This window comes from Ursus maritimus, unplaced genomic scaffold (assembly GCF_017311325.1).
Source record: "Ursus maritimus isolate PB19 unplaced genomic scaffold, ASM1731132v1 scaffold_18, whole genome shotgun sequence".
Classification (NCBI taxonomy): Eukaryota; Metazoa; Chordata; class Mammalia; order Carnivora; family Ursidae; genus Ursus; species Ursus maritimus.
The window spans coordinates 50,644,264-50,660,351 of NW_024424230.1; the positions used below are offsets into that span (position 1 = coordinate 50,644,264).

Sequence of the window (16,088 nt, forward strand, 5' to 3'; positions counted from 1 at the left end):
TTTTTTTTTTTTTTTTTTTTTTAGATTTTTATTTATTTATTTATTTGATAGAGAGACAGCCAGTGATAGAGGGAACACAAGCAAGGGGAGTGGGAGAGGAAGAAGCAGGCTCCCAGCAGAGCAGGGAGCCCGATGCGGGGCTCGATCCCAGAATGGTGGGGTCACGCCCTGAGCTGAAGGCAGACGCTTAACGACTGAGCCGTCCAGACGCCCCTGCTTTTGGTTATTCTTGACCATATGGTGGATATCTTTTCAAGTCATGCTGTTCTTCTTTAAATACTTTTCTCTTAATGAGCTGATCCAAGACTTAACTAATCTGTCAATGAAGCAGAAAACCTTATCTCTGGCTGTTTTTATTCTCTGAAGCCTGGTATCTGTTCTCGCCCCTTTGGAACACCTCTTCTACTCATTGAGCTTTGATAGAGTAGTAGGGCTTCACATCTAAAACAGAGTGTTTTCTTTCTTCCCCTCTCAATTTTTGCTTCATGAGAAATATGACGATTTATCCTATTTGGTCAAAGACTCAAAACCGTCTTGGGTTCCTTCCTTCCTTCCTTCCTCACTCTCCTTCTCTCTCCCCTCCCTTCCCCCCTTCCTTTGTAATTTTTTATCTAAGCAGATACCAGATTCTAATAATTTCTTCCCTCTAAATTTCTCTTACCTCTTTTTTGCCTCCATTTCCTTCTCTATTTTCTAGACTTAATACCATTGGCCAGATCCTTATATCTGATTTGTGGTAACTTCTTTCTAGTGTATAAACATAGCCATCCCGTAAGTGTTCGGAGTGTGGAATGCTTGCTGGGGTGCTGCTCTGGATTAATTACAGTGTTAGTTGGGTTGCACTTCAGTGGCAGTAAGAGACATAAATTTGCTGTGTTCCCCTTTTTAATTAAGGAAATAAAAGTGGGAAGTTTGAGTAGTGACCTTGAAGAAAGGAGAATATTGGTTAATAATACTGAGCCAGTGATACGTTGAATATCAAGTTGGTTGTGTAGTAGGAAATAATTAGCAGTTCTTTGTCAGACAGACATGTTCTGCCATTTGATAAGTTGCCGTTAATCATAAGATTTCTATATCTAAATTAGTTCTTAATAGACACTTTCATAGTTGCTTTGTATTTGCAACCCCCACCCCTCCCCGTCTCTAAATGTGTTTACTTTTGACTTGTGCATTATGTATTACATACCACGAACTAGTATTTGATTTTATGGTTATGGTCTTCTGTTTGTCTCCTATGTCTGTATGTCTGTCTTTAGATTATAAACTCCTTGAAGCCAGGAGTCATGGCTGGCTGACTCATGCCGTATAGTGCCTTACAAGTACTGGTTGATGACTGCTTTTTAATGCTGGTGGTGATTGGTGATGATGCCTTTATTATGTATTATATCATTAGGATCATGATAATACTTTAATTCTAGCTCTTTGGAAAATAAAAGTGATGGCTTAAGGTACTTCAGAGTTTCTTCTATTTTGAACTTTTAAATGAAGTATTTGGGAGGGAAAAGTTAAGCAGTAATGTCTTCTCATTCTCTTTCAGCATTTGCTCTTGCAGAATTAATTGACAATTCATTGTCTGCTACTTCTAGAAACACTGGTGTTAGAGGAATACAGATCAAATTGGTAAGAAAATTATACTATAAAGAAATTTAATTTTTCTTTTTATAAAAGTACTACAAGTCCATTGGAAAAATTAGAAAATAAAGAAAACTAAAAGTAGAAATAATTATCTGATGTCTCTTCATTGTTACATTTTTATGTGCCCTTTATTCTGTGTATATATGTATACATGTATGTGTGATCATAGTGTACATTGTTTTTTTGTGATCATCTGCTTTCTCTTGACAGTACATTGTAGACATTTGCCATATCATGAATATTCTGCAGTATAATGTTCCATTGTTACAGTTTCATTTATTGACTATATTATAAATTATGTAGTCTATTATTATTGAAGATTTAGAATTTTTTCTATATTTTTGCCATTGTAAACCATGCTGGCATGAACATCCTTATAGGTCTTTACATGTCTGTAATTAGTTCCTTAAGCTAACTTCTGAGAAATGGAATTTCTGGATTAAAGGGATTAAAGGACATGAATTCTAAGGCCTTTGATTTATACAGGTGATGTACCTTTTAGTAAGTTGTAATACATTTACACTTCCACCAGCAGTGTATGAGTGAACCCATTTAATTCTTTAATATTTAACTTTTTATATTTTTGATATTGATTTGACTTTTCCTGTCTTTTTGAACTTATTTCATAGCTTTTTGATGAAACACAAGGAAAACCTGCCGTTGCAGTGATAGATAATGGAAGAGGAATGACCTCTAAACAGCTTAACAACTGGGCCGTGTATAGGTTGTCAAAATTTACAAGACAAGGTGACTTTGAAAGGTTAGAAAACCTTATTCACTTTCTTGATGGGTAGCTGGGAATTTTAATAAGGATAAAAACTCTAATATTTCTTCAGTTATGTGTGGTACATTGGAGCTTTTGATATTACCAGTGTATATGTTATCAGCATATATACTTAGATTTTTTATATAATAAAATGTTTATTATCAATACTTAGAAATAGTCAAAACTACATAATATTATGCCCTTCCACTGAAGAATCCTTTTTGTATTTTCTAAAATATGTAGGAGTTATGTCTTAAATACTTTGGAATCTTCCCCCTTTCCTTACTAAAGTTGGATGAGAGCTTTGTGGCCTCTCGACCAGTAGGATGGTTTTAATTACTAATTTTTTTTAAAGATTTTATTTATTTGAGAGAGAGAGAGAGCACGAGTGGGGCGAGGGGCAGAGGGAGAAGCAGACTCTTTGCTGAGCAGGGAGCCCAATGTGGGGCTCAATTCCGGGACCCCGAGATCATGACCCAAGCCAAAGGTAGATGTTTAACCAAGCCACCCAGGTGCCCCAGGAGGATGGTTTTAAACTAAGCTTTAGCAATTACCTGATGCCACTTGCAAAGCGTCTAATGAACCACACTTGTTCTGTTGAGCTCATTGTTGCTCTGCTTTCAGGGCTCTGCTTTTTCTTTTCTTTTCTTTTTTTTTTTTAAAGATTTTATTTATTTTAGGGGCCCTGGGTGGCTCAGTTGGTTAAGCATCTGCCTTTGGCTTGGGTCATGATCTCGGGGTCCTGGGATTGAGCCTTGCATCAGGCTCCCTGCTCAGCAGGGAGTCTCCTTCTCCCTCGCCCTCTGCCCCTCCCCTGGTTGTGCCCTGTCTCTCTCTGAAATAAAGAAATAAATAAAAATCTTAAATAAAAATAAAAGATTTTATTTATTTGAGAGAGAGCGTGGAGGGGAGGAACAGAGGGAGAGGGACAAGCCGACTCCACACTGAGTGCAGAGCCTGACACAGGGCTCAATCCCATAACCCTGAAACTGTGACCTGAGCCGAAATCAAGAGTCAGGCACTCAAGTGACTGAGACACCCAGACGCCCTTCAGGGCCCTGCTTTATAAAATATTCATAGCTGTTGGGGAATAGAGTCTAGTCAGGACTTTTGTATGAGAATATGCTTGTAGAAAATACCCTGAATGAGAATGCCATAGGGGAACAAAATATACTAGAAGTTGTCAGGGATATAAAGATTTAGGTCTTTGGGATAATAACTGATTCTAGTAAGAGTTATGACCCACACGTCTTTTGCTATTTTTAGCTATGTTGTGTACTTTGGGTAACATACTTGGGAAGGATCTGTTGGTATTCTTACTAAGTAATATTCGTTCACATCCTGTTTTGCTCTTTGTTATGTCAAGGAGAATCACCCAAATTTAAGGATCAATCTTAACAATCTTAAAAACTAATATAGTTAGCACAGAAAATTCCCACAGAATTTTTATCAAATTTGTAGACTTACAGTGTCATGTTGAGAGGCAATATAATGAAGAAGAGCTCTGAAATCATTTGGCCTCGTTTGAATCTAGCCTTAATAGTTGTATGACATTGGTGAAGGTATTTTACTTCTCTAAGTTTCAGTTTACATATCTGCAAAATGTGGATAATACCTCAGAAGGTTTTGTGAGAACCAAATTTGTTAGTACATGGTGTAAAATCCATAGGACAGAGCCTGGCCTATAGTAAGCAGTCAGTAAATATAAGCTATATAAACTATCATTTTAGTTGCTACTTTCTTATTCTTAGCCTCAGATTTTTCTATAACCATTCTTCATCGTTATATTCATGAGTACATGCCATTTCAAGGATTTACAAAATATCCATAGAGAAGGCAAAGACCACAGTCTTTTATAGCCTAAGGATAGAATTTAGCATGCAATAGAAATATCAGGTGGTAGATTGGCAAAAAGGTTAGAAAAATGTTATTTAAATCAAATGGAAGAGAAGGAAGTACCATCTATGATGTTAGAGTAAATTTTAACTGAATTCATGGAACGTGGACTCTGATTTTTCTCTAGGTCTTAGCACAACATAAACTTTTAAACTTAAATGTTGGGGAAATTTTGTTTCATTTTTGATAAAAAGGTACCTGTTGCTGGCTTTTGTCCTGGGTTTTTAGGTATTATTTTAGTAAACCATCAGCTGTTGTAGCTATCACGTACTCATACTGTCTTTGAGTCTAGTATCAGTCCCTTGACCCACCCACTCTGATTTCTGTTAACTTCATTTTTTTTATTATGATATGTTAGTCACCATACAGTACATCATTAGTTTTTGATGTAGTGTTCCATGATTCATTGTTTGCGTATAATACCCAGTGTTCCATGCAATACATGCCCTCCTTACTACCCATCACCGGGCTAGCCCATCCCCCCATCCCCTCCCCTCTAAAACCCTCAGTTTCCAGAGTCCATAGTCTCTCGTGGTTCATTCCCCCTTCTGTTTACCACCCCCTTCATTATTCCCTTCCTTCTCCTACCGATCTCCCTGCAGTGATTTCTGTTAACTTCAGATGCTCCCCCTCTCTCCCTTAGCTTCTACTCCTATAGAAAATATTGTCAGTTGCTTTACCGTTTCCAGTTAAGTTTTTACTGGATACGAGAGTGGATGTTATAGGATACAAGCTATGGAAGAAAAGGAGGACAGTATAAAAGTATAAAACAGCTGACCCTCTTGGTCTGTTATGTTGTAGAGAGAAAAACAAGTAAACACACAAAAAATTTATAAGCATTCCAGGTATAGATTATTGCTGTTAAGAAAAATATCAGGTAATATGTTAGAGCCTGATGGGCATCTCTTAAGAGGTAGATGAGGGTCTCTTTGAGATTGCATTTAAGTTGAGGCTTGAATGATTAGAAGAAAACAGCCAAACGAAGATCCGGGGGAAGAGTACTCCAAGTAGAACACCAGCAAAGACAGGCACTGAAATTATGATCAGCTTCTTTTATTTGGGACGGTGGAAGGAGACAAGCGTGTTATGTTATATGAGGGGGAGAATGGAGGGAGATGAGGTGAAAATTCTAATTTGCCAGTATTCTTTATAACTCTCAACTTGGTACTACCCTTCCTCCCACCCTTTTTATTTTGAAAAAATTAAAGCAAACAAGTTGAAAGAACAATATTAGCAAGCATGTATCCTTCACCTAGATTTATTAGTTGTTAACGTTTTGTCACATTTGTTATCTTCTATCTATATGCATGTACACATTCACTTCCTAAATCATTTGAAAGTAAGTTACGTTCTTTATGACATTTCACTACTAAATACAGTAGCGTGTAATCTCCTTCACAAGGACATTCTCATAACCATAATACTACTGTCACACCCAATAAATTTATCATTGATTCAAAATATATAATGTCCGCATTCAGGTTTTTCCCCCTTTGTCATGTCTCTCTGGATGCCTTTATTCTACAATAATTTGTCACATTTGCGTCTTTAATGATACTGTTTTTTTTTTTTTTAAGATTTTATTTATTTATTCGACAGAGATAGAGACAGCCAGTGAGAGAGAGAACACAAGCAGGGGGAGTGGGAAAGGAAGAAGCAGGCTCATAGTGGAGGAGCCTGATGTGGGGCTCGATCCCATAACGCCGGGATCACGCCCTGAGCCGAAGGCAGACGCTTAACCGCTGTGCCACCCAGGCGCCCCTAATGATACTGTTTTTTTGTGGAGTTCAGGCTACTTGCAGAAAGGCCCACAACCTGGATCTGAGTGTTTCCTCAGCACTATTCTTTTCCTCAACATTTTATGAACATTTTTGAACTTACAGAAAGTTGAAATTCTACAGTGAATACCCAGATACTCATACCTACTTTCTACCATTGACCATTGCTTTCCCACGTATCTACCCTACTCATCTTCAGTTCAGGTTTTTTTTGTTTTGTTTTTTTCCCAAAATAAAGTACAGATATCTGTAAACTTTCTCCTAATGCTTAAAGCATAGATACCGGTATCTGTCTTTGCTGCTGCTGCTGCTGCCGCTGTTGTTTTAAGGTGAAATTGACCAACAGTGAAGTGCTCACGTCTATCATAAGCTTATCTTCTTTGACTTTATTTATTTTTTATGGACATACAATTCATATACCATAAAATTCACCTTATTAATTTGTACAGTTCAGTAGCTTTGAATATAGTCACAGAGTTGTGCAGCCATCACCACTGATTCCAGAACATTTTCATCACTCCAGGAGAAACCTTTAGCCATTGAAGTCATTTCTGTGTCCCCTCACCCTCTCCCTCACTAGTCACTGATACACTTTAAATAGTTGTTAGTCTATTTTTAGTTGTTTTTCTAGGGATTAAAATTAACCTCTTACAATCCAGTTTGGATTAATATCAATTTACTGTAAATAATATACAAAAACTTTGCTCCTGTATGGTTTCATTCCCCTCCCACTCCTTCATGTTATTAATTTTATATAAATGGCATTGTAACTGCATCAGCATCGTTTTATAGTTACTGCTTTATGCACTTTTAAATCAGAAGAATTGTAAAAAGGACGGTCTTTAGTAACTATTTTGGGCAGATCTACTAGCAACAGATTCCTTCAGTTTTTCTTTATCTGGAAATATCTTAACCTTATCTCCTTCGTTTTTGAAGGTTGATAGGTTTTCTTCCTTTTTAACACTTTGAATAGGTTAGCCTACTGCCTTTGGTTCCATGGTTTCTGATGAAGAATCACCTGTTAATCTTACTGAGTATCACTTGTGTGTGACTCATCTCTCTGTCTGCTTCCAGGATTCTTTTTGTCTGGCTTTTAATAGTTTGATACTGATGTGTCAAGGTTTGCGTCTTTTTGAGTTCATTCTACTTGGTGGTGGATGAACTTTTTGGATTTGTAGATTAATGTTTTTCATCACATTTGGGGAAGTTTTTGGCCGTTATTTCTTCAAACAATCTTTATCTTCTTTCCTTCTGTGACTCCTATTATACATATATTGATATGCTTGATGGTGTCCTTTAGGTCTCTGAGGTTCTGTTCGTTTTTCTTCATTCTTTTTGTTCCTCAGACTGAGTACTTTCGATTGACCTGCTTTTTTAAGTTCACTAATTCTTCTGCCAAATCAGATCTACTCATGAGCCACTTAACTGAATTTTTCTTTTCAGTTCTCATTTCTTTAAATGCAGAACTCTCATTTGGTTCTTTTTTTTTTTTTTAAAGATTTTACTTATTTATTTGACAGAGAGACAGCCAGCGAGAGAGGGAACACAAGCAGGGGGAGTGGGAGAGGAAGAAACAGGCTCATAGCGGAGGAGCCTGATGTGGGGCTCGATCCCAGGACCCCGGGACCACGCCCTGAGCCGAAGGCAGACGCTTAACGACTGAGCCACCCAGGCGCCCCTCATTTGGTTCTTTTAAAAAAAAAAAATTCTGTCTCTTGTGCTGTATTTGGTGAAACACTGTTCTCATACTTCATTGTTTACTTCATGATTTCTGTTCATTGAATGCATTATAAAATACCTGGTTTAAATTTTTGTCTAGTAAGTCTAGTGTCTGGGCTTCTCTAAGACAATTTATACTTAACTGCTGTTTTTCCTGTATATGGGCTGTACTTTAATATTTTTGTCATGGCTCGGATTTTTTTTTGCTGAGAATGAGACAGTTTAATATAGTGTAGCAGCTCTGGGAATCAGATTCATCCCTCTCCTCAGGGCTTGTTGTTTGTTTCTTCTGTTTTTTGTTGTTGTTAGTGTACTTACTCTCTAAACTAATTCTTTAACATCTGTATTTTTTTTTAAGATTTTATTTTATTTTTTAATAATAATATTTTTTTTATTATATATGTTAGTCACCATACAGTACATCCCTGGTATTTGATGTAAAGTTCAATGATTCATTAGTTGCGTATAACACCCAGTGCACCATGCAATACGTGCCCTCCTTACTACCCATCACCGGCCTATCCCATTCCCCCACCCCCCTACCCTCTGAAGCTCTCAGTTTGTTTCTCATAGTCCATAGTCTGTCATGCTTCATTCCCCCTTCTGATTACCCCCCCTTCTTTCTTTCTTTAAGATTTTAAATTTATTTCAGTGAGAGAGAAAACATCATGGAGGGGAGGGGCAGCGGGAGAGGGAGAAGCAGACTCCCCATTAGCAGGGAGCCTGATGTGGGTCTCAGTCTCAGGACTCTGAGATCGTGACTTGAGTTGAAGGCAGATGCTTAACCAACTGAGCCGTCCAGGCACTCCTGTAGCATCTGTATTCTTTATCTTGTGTTGCCACTGAAATCTCTGTGTAGCTTAGTGGTCAGGTTCCCTAAATGTCTGGAGCCATTAAGTCTTCCCAGCTTTTGTCAAGGGATTCTGTTTGCATATTGGAGCATGTTTTTAATGCTCTGGCAGGAAGTTTACAACTCCGCCTTAGTCTTTACTTCTTGCTTGCACAGAACCTCAAAGTCAGCCAGAAATGAGAGATTAGGGCCTTCTGAATGCTTTCTTGAGCGTGTTTATAGTCCTATATATGAGTGTGATCTTTTCTATTTTCATAAATATGTTGGAGCTTTTATTTTATTTTTTATTATTTATTAAAATTCAATTAGCCAACATATAGTACATCATTAGTTTCAGGTTTAGTGTTCAGTAATTTATCAATTGCATATAATACCCAGTGCTCATCACATCACGTGTACTCCTTAATGCCCATCATGCAATTACCCTATCCCTCTACCCCCCTCCCCTCCAACAACCCTCAGTTTCCTATAGTTAAGAGTCTCTCTGATAACTTCCCTTTCAGTTTTCCCTCCCTCCTCCTATGATCCTCTGCACTGTTTTTTACATTCCACATATGAGTGAAACCATATGAGAATTGTCTTTCTCTGATTGACTTATTTTGCTCAGCCTAATAACCTCCAGTTCCATCCACATTGATGTGAATGGTAAGTAGTCTTCCTTTCTGATGGCTGAGTAATATTGCATTTTGTGTGTGTGTGTATATCACATCTTTATTTGTCAGTGGACATCTCAGCTCTTTCCACAGTTTGGCTATTGTGGACATTGCTGCTATGAACATTGCGGTGCAGGTGCCCCTTCAGATCACTACATTTGTATCTTTGGGGTTGGAGTGCCTGGGTGACTCAGTCGTTAAGTGTCTGCCTTCGGCCCAGGGCGTGATCCCAGGGTCCTGGGATCGGTAGCCTTGCACAGGCTCCCTGCTCCTCTGGGAGCCTGCTTCTTCCTCTCCCACTCCCCCTACTTGTGTTCCCTCTCTTGCTGGCTTTCTCTCTCTCTGTCACATAAATAAATAAAATCTTTAAAAAAACCCCAAAGCCCTAGTAGTGCAATTGCTGGGTCGTAGGATAGCTCTATTTTTAACTGCTTGAGGAACCTCTATGCTGTTCCAGAGTGGCTGCACCAGCTTGCATTCCCACCAATAGTGTAAGAGGGTTCCCCTTTCTCTGCATCCTTGCCAACATGTGTTGTTTCCTGTCTTGTTAATTTTAGCCATTCTGGCTGGTGTGAGATAGTATCTCATTGTGGGTTTTATTTTTTTCTTTTTAAGATTTTATTTATTTGTCAGAGAGAGAGCAAGCACAAGCAGGGAGAACAGCATGCAGACGGAGAAGCAGTCTCCCTGCTGAGCAAGGAGCCCGATGCAGAACTCGATCCCAGGACCCTGGGATCACGACCTGAGCTTAACCGACTGAGCCACCTAGGCGTCCCTCTCATTGTTGTTTTGATTTGTATTTCCCTGACGCCAAGTGATGTGAAGCATTTTTTCATGTGTCTGTTGGCCATGTGTATGTCTTCTTTGGAGAAATGTCTGTTAATGTCTTCTGCCCATTTCATGACTGGATTTTTTGTTTTTTGAGTGTTGAGTTCAATAAATTCTTTATAGGTCTATACTAGCCCTTTATCTGATATGTCATTTGTAATTATCTTTTCCCATTCTGTAGGTTGCCTTTAGTTTTGTTGACTGTTTCTTTTACTGTGCAGAAGCTTTTTATCTTGATGAAGTCCCAAAAGTTCGTTTTTGTTTTTTTTAAAGATTTTATTTATTTATTTGACAGAGACAGACAGCCAGTGAGAGAGGGAACACAAGCAGGGGGAGTGGGAGAGGAAGAAGCAGGCTTCCAGAGGAGGAGCCTGATGTGGGGCTCGATCCCAGAACGCCGGGATCACGCCCTGAGCCGAAGGCAGGCGCTTAACGACTGCGCCACCCAGGCGCCCCCCAAAAGTTCGTTTTTGCTTTTGTTTCCCTTGCCTTTGGAGATGTGTCTAGCAAGACGTTGCTGTGGCTGAGGACAGAGAGGTTGCTGCCTGTGTTCTCCTCTAGGATTTTGATTAATTCCTGTCTCACATTTAGGTCTTTAATCCATTTTGAGTTTATCTTTGTGTATGGTATAGAAAAATGGTCAAGTTTCATGTTTCTGCATGTTGCTGTCCAATTTTCCCAGCACCATTTATTGAAGAGAGTCTGTCCTTTTTCCGTTGCGTATTCTTTCCTGCTTTGTCAAAGATTAGTTGACCATACAGTTGTGGGTCCATTTCTGGGTTCTCTATTCTGTTCCATTGATCTGTGTGTCTGTTTTTGTGCCAGTACCATACTGTCTTAATGCTACAGCTTTGTAATATAGCTTGAAGTCCAGCATTGTGATGCCATCAGCTTTGGTTTTCTTTTTCAACGTTCTTTCGCTATTTGGGGTCTTTTCTGATTCCATGCAAATTTTAGGATTATTTGTTCTAGTTCTGTGAAAAATGTCAATGGTATTTTGATAGGGATTGCATTAAATATATAGATTGCTTTGGGTAGCATAGATGTTTTAACAATATTTTTTCTTCCAGTCCACGAGCATCAAATGTTTTTCCATTTCTTTGTGTCTTCCTCAATTTCTTTCCTAAGTGTTCTATAGGTTTTTTTTGAATTATTTTTATTTTTAAAGATTTTATTTATTTGAGATAGAGCAAGAGAGAGAGCACAAGCAGGGTAGAGGGAGAGGGAGAAGCAGGCTCCCCACTGAGCAGGGAGCCAGATGGGGGACTAGATCCCAGAACCCGGAGATCATGACCTGAGCAGAAGGCAGACACTTAACTGACTGAGCCACCCAGGCACCCCTGTGTGTTCTGTAGTTTTTAGAGTACAGATCCTTTACCCTTTTGGTTAGGTTTATTCCTAGGTACTTTATGGCTTTTGGTGCAATTATAAATGGGATCAGTTCCTTAATTTCTCTTTCTTCGATCTCTTTGTTAGTGGATAGAAATGTAACTGATTTCTGTGCATTGATTTTATATACTGCCATGTTGCTAAATTCTTGTATGAGTTTTAGCAATTTTGCGATGGAGTCTTTTGGGTTTTCCACATAAAGTATCGTGTCATCTGCGAAGAGTGAGAGATTGACTACTTCCTTGCCAGTTTGAATGCCACTTATTTCTTTTTGTCTGATTGCTGAGGCTAGGACTTCTGGTACTATGTTGAACAACAGTGGTGAGAGTGGGCATCCCTGTCGTGTTCCTGACCTTAAGGGAAAAGCTCTCAGTTTTTCCCCATTGAGAATGATATTCCCTGTGGGCTTTTCATAGATGGCTTTTATGATATGGAGGTATGTTCCCTCTATCCCTATACTGTGGAGAGTTTTAAACAAGAAAGGATGCTGTATTTTGTCAAATGGTTTTTCTGCATCGGTTAAGGGGATCATACTGTTCTTGTCCTTTCTTTTATTAATGTGATCTATCATGTTGATTGATTTGCTGATGTAATCAACCTTGCAGCCCGGAATAAATCCCACTTGATCGTGGTGAATAATCCTTTTAATGTCTTGTTGGATCCTGTTGGCTAGTATCTTGTTGAGAATTTTTGCATCCATGTTCATCAGGGATATTGGTCTGTAATTCTTTTTCATGTGGTCCTTGTCTGGTTTTGCTACTGGCCTCACAAAAAGAGTTTCTTGGAAGTTTTCTTTCCATTTCATTTTTTGAAACAGCTTCAGAAGAATTGGTATTAGATTTTTTTTAATGTTTGGTAGAATTCCCCTGGGAAGCCATCTGGCCCTGGACTCTTTCTTGTTTTTTGGGAGATTTTTGATTACTTTTTCAGTTTCCTTTATGTTTATGGGTCTGTTCAGGTTTTCTATTCCTGTTTTAGTTTTGGTAGTTTATAAGTTTCCAGCGATACATCCATTTCTTCCAGATTCCCTAATTTATTTGCATATAGTTGCTCATAATATGGTCTTAAAATTGTATTTCCTTGGTGTTGGTCATGATTTCTTCTTTTTCATTCATGATTTTATTAATTTGGGTCCTTTTCTTTTCTTTTTGATAAGTCTTAGGGTTTATCGATCTTAATTAATTCTTTCAAAAAACCAGCTTCTAGTTTTTTGGATCTGTTCTAATGTTCTTTTGGTTTCTATTTCATTGATTTCTGCTCTTACTTTATTTTTTCTCTTGTCCTGCTTGTTTAGGCTTTATTTGCTGTTGTTTCTCCTGCTCCTTTAGGTGTAGTTTAGCTTGTGTATTTGAGACTTTTCTAATTTTTTGAGAAAGGCTTGTATTGTAGTGTGGTTCCCTCTTAGGACCAGCTTTGTTGTATTTCAAAGGTTTTAAATAGTTTTCATTTTCATTTGTTTCCATGAATTTTTTAAAATTCTTTAATTTCCTGGTGGACCCATTCATTCTTTAGTAGGGTGCTCTTTAACCTCCACGTGTTTGAGTTCCTTCCAAATATCCTCTTGTAAATGATTTCAAGTTTCAAAGCATTGTGGTCTGAAAATATGCAGGGAATAATCCCAGTCTTTTAGTATTGTTTGAGACCTGATTTGTGACCCAGTATGTTATCCATTCTGGAAAATATTCCATGTACACTCGAGAAGAATGTTTATTCTGTTGCTTTAGGATAGAATGTTCTGTATATATCTGTGAAATCCATCTGGCCCAGTGTGTCATTTAAAGCTCTTGTCTCCTTATTGATCTGCTTAGATGATCTGTCCATTGCTGTGAGTGGGGTGTCGAAGTCCCCTGCTATTATTGTATTATTATCAATGTTTCTTTAATTTGGTTATTAATTGGTTTATATAATTGGCTGCCCCCAATTTAGCATAAATATTTATATTTGTTGGATCCTCTTGTTGGATAGACCCTTTAAGTATGATACAGTGTCCCTCTTTATCCCTTGCTACAGTCTTTGGTTTAAAATCTAATTTTTCTAATATGAGGATTGTTACCCAGCTTTCTTTTGATGTCCTTTAGCATGATAAATGGTTCTCCATCCCCTCACTTTCAATCTGGAGGTCTAAAATGAGTCTCTTGTAGATAGCATATGGATGGGTCTTACTTTTTTATCCAATCTGATACCTTGGTTCCTTTGATTGGAGCATTTATCCCATTTACATTCAGAGTAACTATTGAAAGATAAGAATTTAGTACCATTGTATTACCTGTAAAGTCCCTGTTTCTGCAGATTGTCTCTGTTTCTTTCTGGTCTGTGTCACTTTTGGGCATGCTCTTTGTTTACAGGATCCCCTTTAATATTTCCTGCAGGGCTTGTTTAGTGGTCACAAAGTCTTTTAATTTGTTTTTCCTGTAAGCTCTTTATCTCTCCTTCCATTCTGAATGACAGCCTTGGTGGATAAAGTATTCATGGCTGCATGTTTTTCTCATTTAGTATCCTGAATATATCATGTCAGCCCTTTCTGGCCTGCCGTGTCTTTGTGGATAGGTCTGTTGCCAGCCTATGTTTCTACCCTTGTAGGTTAAGGACCTCTTGTTCAGGGCTGCTTTCAGGATTTTCTCCTTATTTTTGAAATTTGCAAGCTTCACTATTATATATTGGGTTGTTGATCTGTTTTTATTGATTTCAAACAGGGGTCTTCTCTACTTCTTGGACTTGAATGCCTGTTTCCTTTCCCTAATTAGGGAAGTTCCTAGCTATGATTTGCTATAATGTACCTTCTGCTCCCCCTTTCTTCTTCCTCTTCGGGGACCCCAGTAATTCTAATATTGTTTTGCTTTATGATATCACTGATTTCTCGAAGGTCCATTTGTTGTTTCTCTCTTTTCTAAAGCTTCCTTCCCTTCCATCAGCTTGTCTTCTCTGTCACTTACTTTCTCTTCTGCCTGATTTACCCTAGCTGTTAGAGCATCCATTTTAGATTGCATCTCAGTTAAAGAATTTTTAATTTCAGCCTGATTATATTTTATTTCTGCACTGAGAGATTCTCTAGTGTCTTTATGCTTTTTTCAAGGCCCGCTGGTAACTCTGTAATCATTTTCCTGAATTCCAGCTTTGACATTTTACTTATATTCATATCCATTAGATCTGTGCCAAAGAGTGTTACCTCTGGTTCTTTCTTTTGTTGTGAATGCTTCCTTTTAGTCATTTTGCCCAAAGAATAGATGAACAAGAGAACAAGATAAAAAATGTCAACCATGACCCAAACAAAATACATACTAGACAAATCTGAAGAGGTCAGAAACCAAAAAAGAAAAGGAAAAGAAAAAAAAGGAGGGTGGGGAAGAGAGAATATGATCCCCCAAGTGGACACAACAGGGTAATCCACTTTGTCCTTGGGTGTATTTGGTCTGTTAGGAGACACTAAATCCCAAAATTTTAAAGAAAGCAAAATTTACATATATATACAAAAATAAAATTAAATACAGTGAAAGGAAGCCAAAAAATGAAGCATATACCTATAAAATGTAAAAGTAAAAAACGAAAGTTAAAAAAAGACTTAAAAACAGCTGATTAAATAAGAAACCTGTTGAACAGGAAAAAAAGAAAAAAATTTTGTACTGAAAGATAAATGAATCATGAGAAAAAACCTCGAATTCTGTATACTATTTTCTCCTAGCACTGGAGTTTTGCAGGCCTGTGTGCTACGAAATCTTGGTGTTCACCTGTTGCTCCAGTTGGTCTTCTATAGGAGGGGCCTGTTGGGCTGATTCTCAGGTGTCTTTGCTAGGGTGGAGTTGTACTGCCCCTTGCCAGGGGGCTGGGCTCAGTGTAAGCTGTTTCTGGTTGCTCTATGTGTCTTTGGTTCCCTGAAGGCTTTCCGCGCCTCTTGAGAGGATGAAAACAAAAATGGCCATGCTCTATCTCCAGCCCCAGAGCTGAAGGTTTCTGGCCACCCCCCCCTTCAGTAAACCCTCAGGGATGAGCGGTCCTCCCTTTTGTGTGCATTGCCCACTGGCACCGATCCTCTCCAGGGGAAGCAGGAGTGTCACCACATTTTTGCCCTTTGCAGGGCCTGCCTGCGTGGAGGGCTGTTGCTGGATCATGCTGCAGTTTGCGGTTTATGGCAAACCGAGCTGAGAGCCCCCTTCCAGCCTCGCTGAATGAAACCAGTTTCCCTCCTCCAGTGCTTGGAAACTGCCGGCTCACGCACCCATTCTTTCTGTGACCCCAGGGATCTTGAGACCACACTGTCCCACCTAGGATTCTGCCCCACTTCACCACCTGAGCACCTTTCAGGCAGGGACGTCTCTCACTGGAGCAGATTTCTAAAGGTTCCAATTTTGTGATCTGGGGCTATATCACTTTCTGGTAGCTAGCTTACGGAGGCTTCCTCTCCCTGCCCTTTGTCTTCAGCTATCTCCCCTTAGATTCACTTCTGTATACCTCCTACCTTGCAAAAAGTGGTTGCTTTTCTATTTGTAGAGTTTCAGCAATTCTTTTCTTATATCTGAGGTTGAATTCATAGGTGTTCAGAATGATTTGATAGTTATCTAGCTGAATTCAAGGGACCA

At 38.7% G+C, this 16,088-nt stretch overlaps 1 protein-coding gene across 1 annotated transcript in view; it reads left to right on the top strand.

Moving 5' to 3' along the window:
- Window positions 1-16,088, top strand: part of SMCHD1 (structural maintenance of chromosomes flexible hinge domain containing 1) — a 160,941-nt gene that overhangs the window by 15,667 nt on the left and 129,186 nt on the right. Inside the window, exons 5-6 of the mRNA XM_040632687.1 lie at window positions 1,538-1,620; window positions 2,265-2,395. Of these exons, the coding sequence (XP_040488621.1) occupies window positions 1,538-1,620; window positions 2,265-2,395 (214 nt within the window). The remainder of the gene's footprint in view (window positions 1-1,537; window positions 1,621-2,264; window positions 2,396-16,088) is intronic.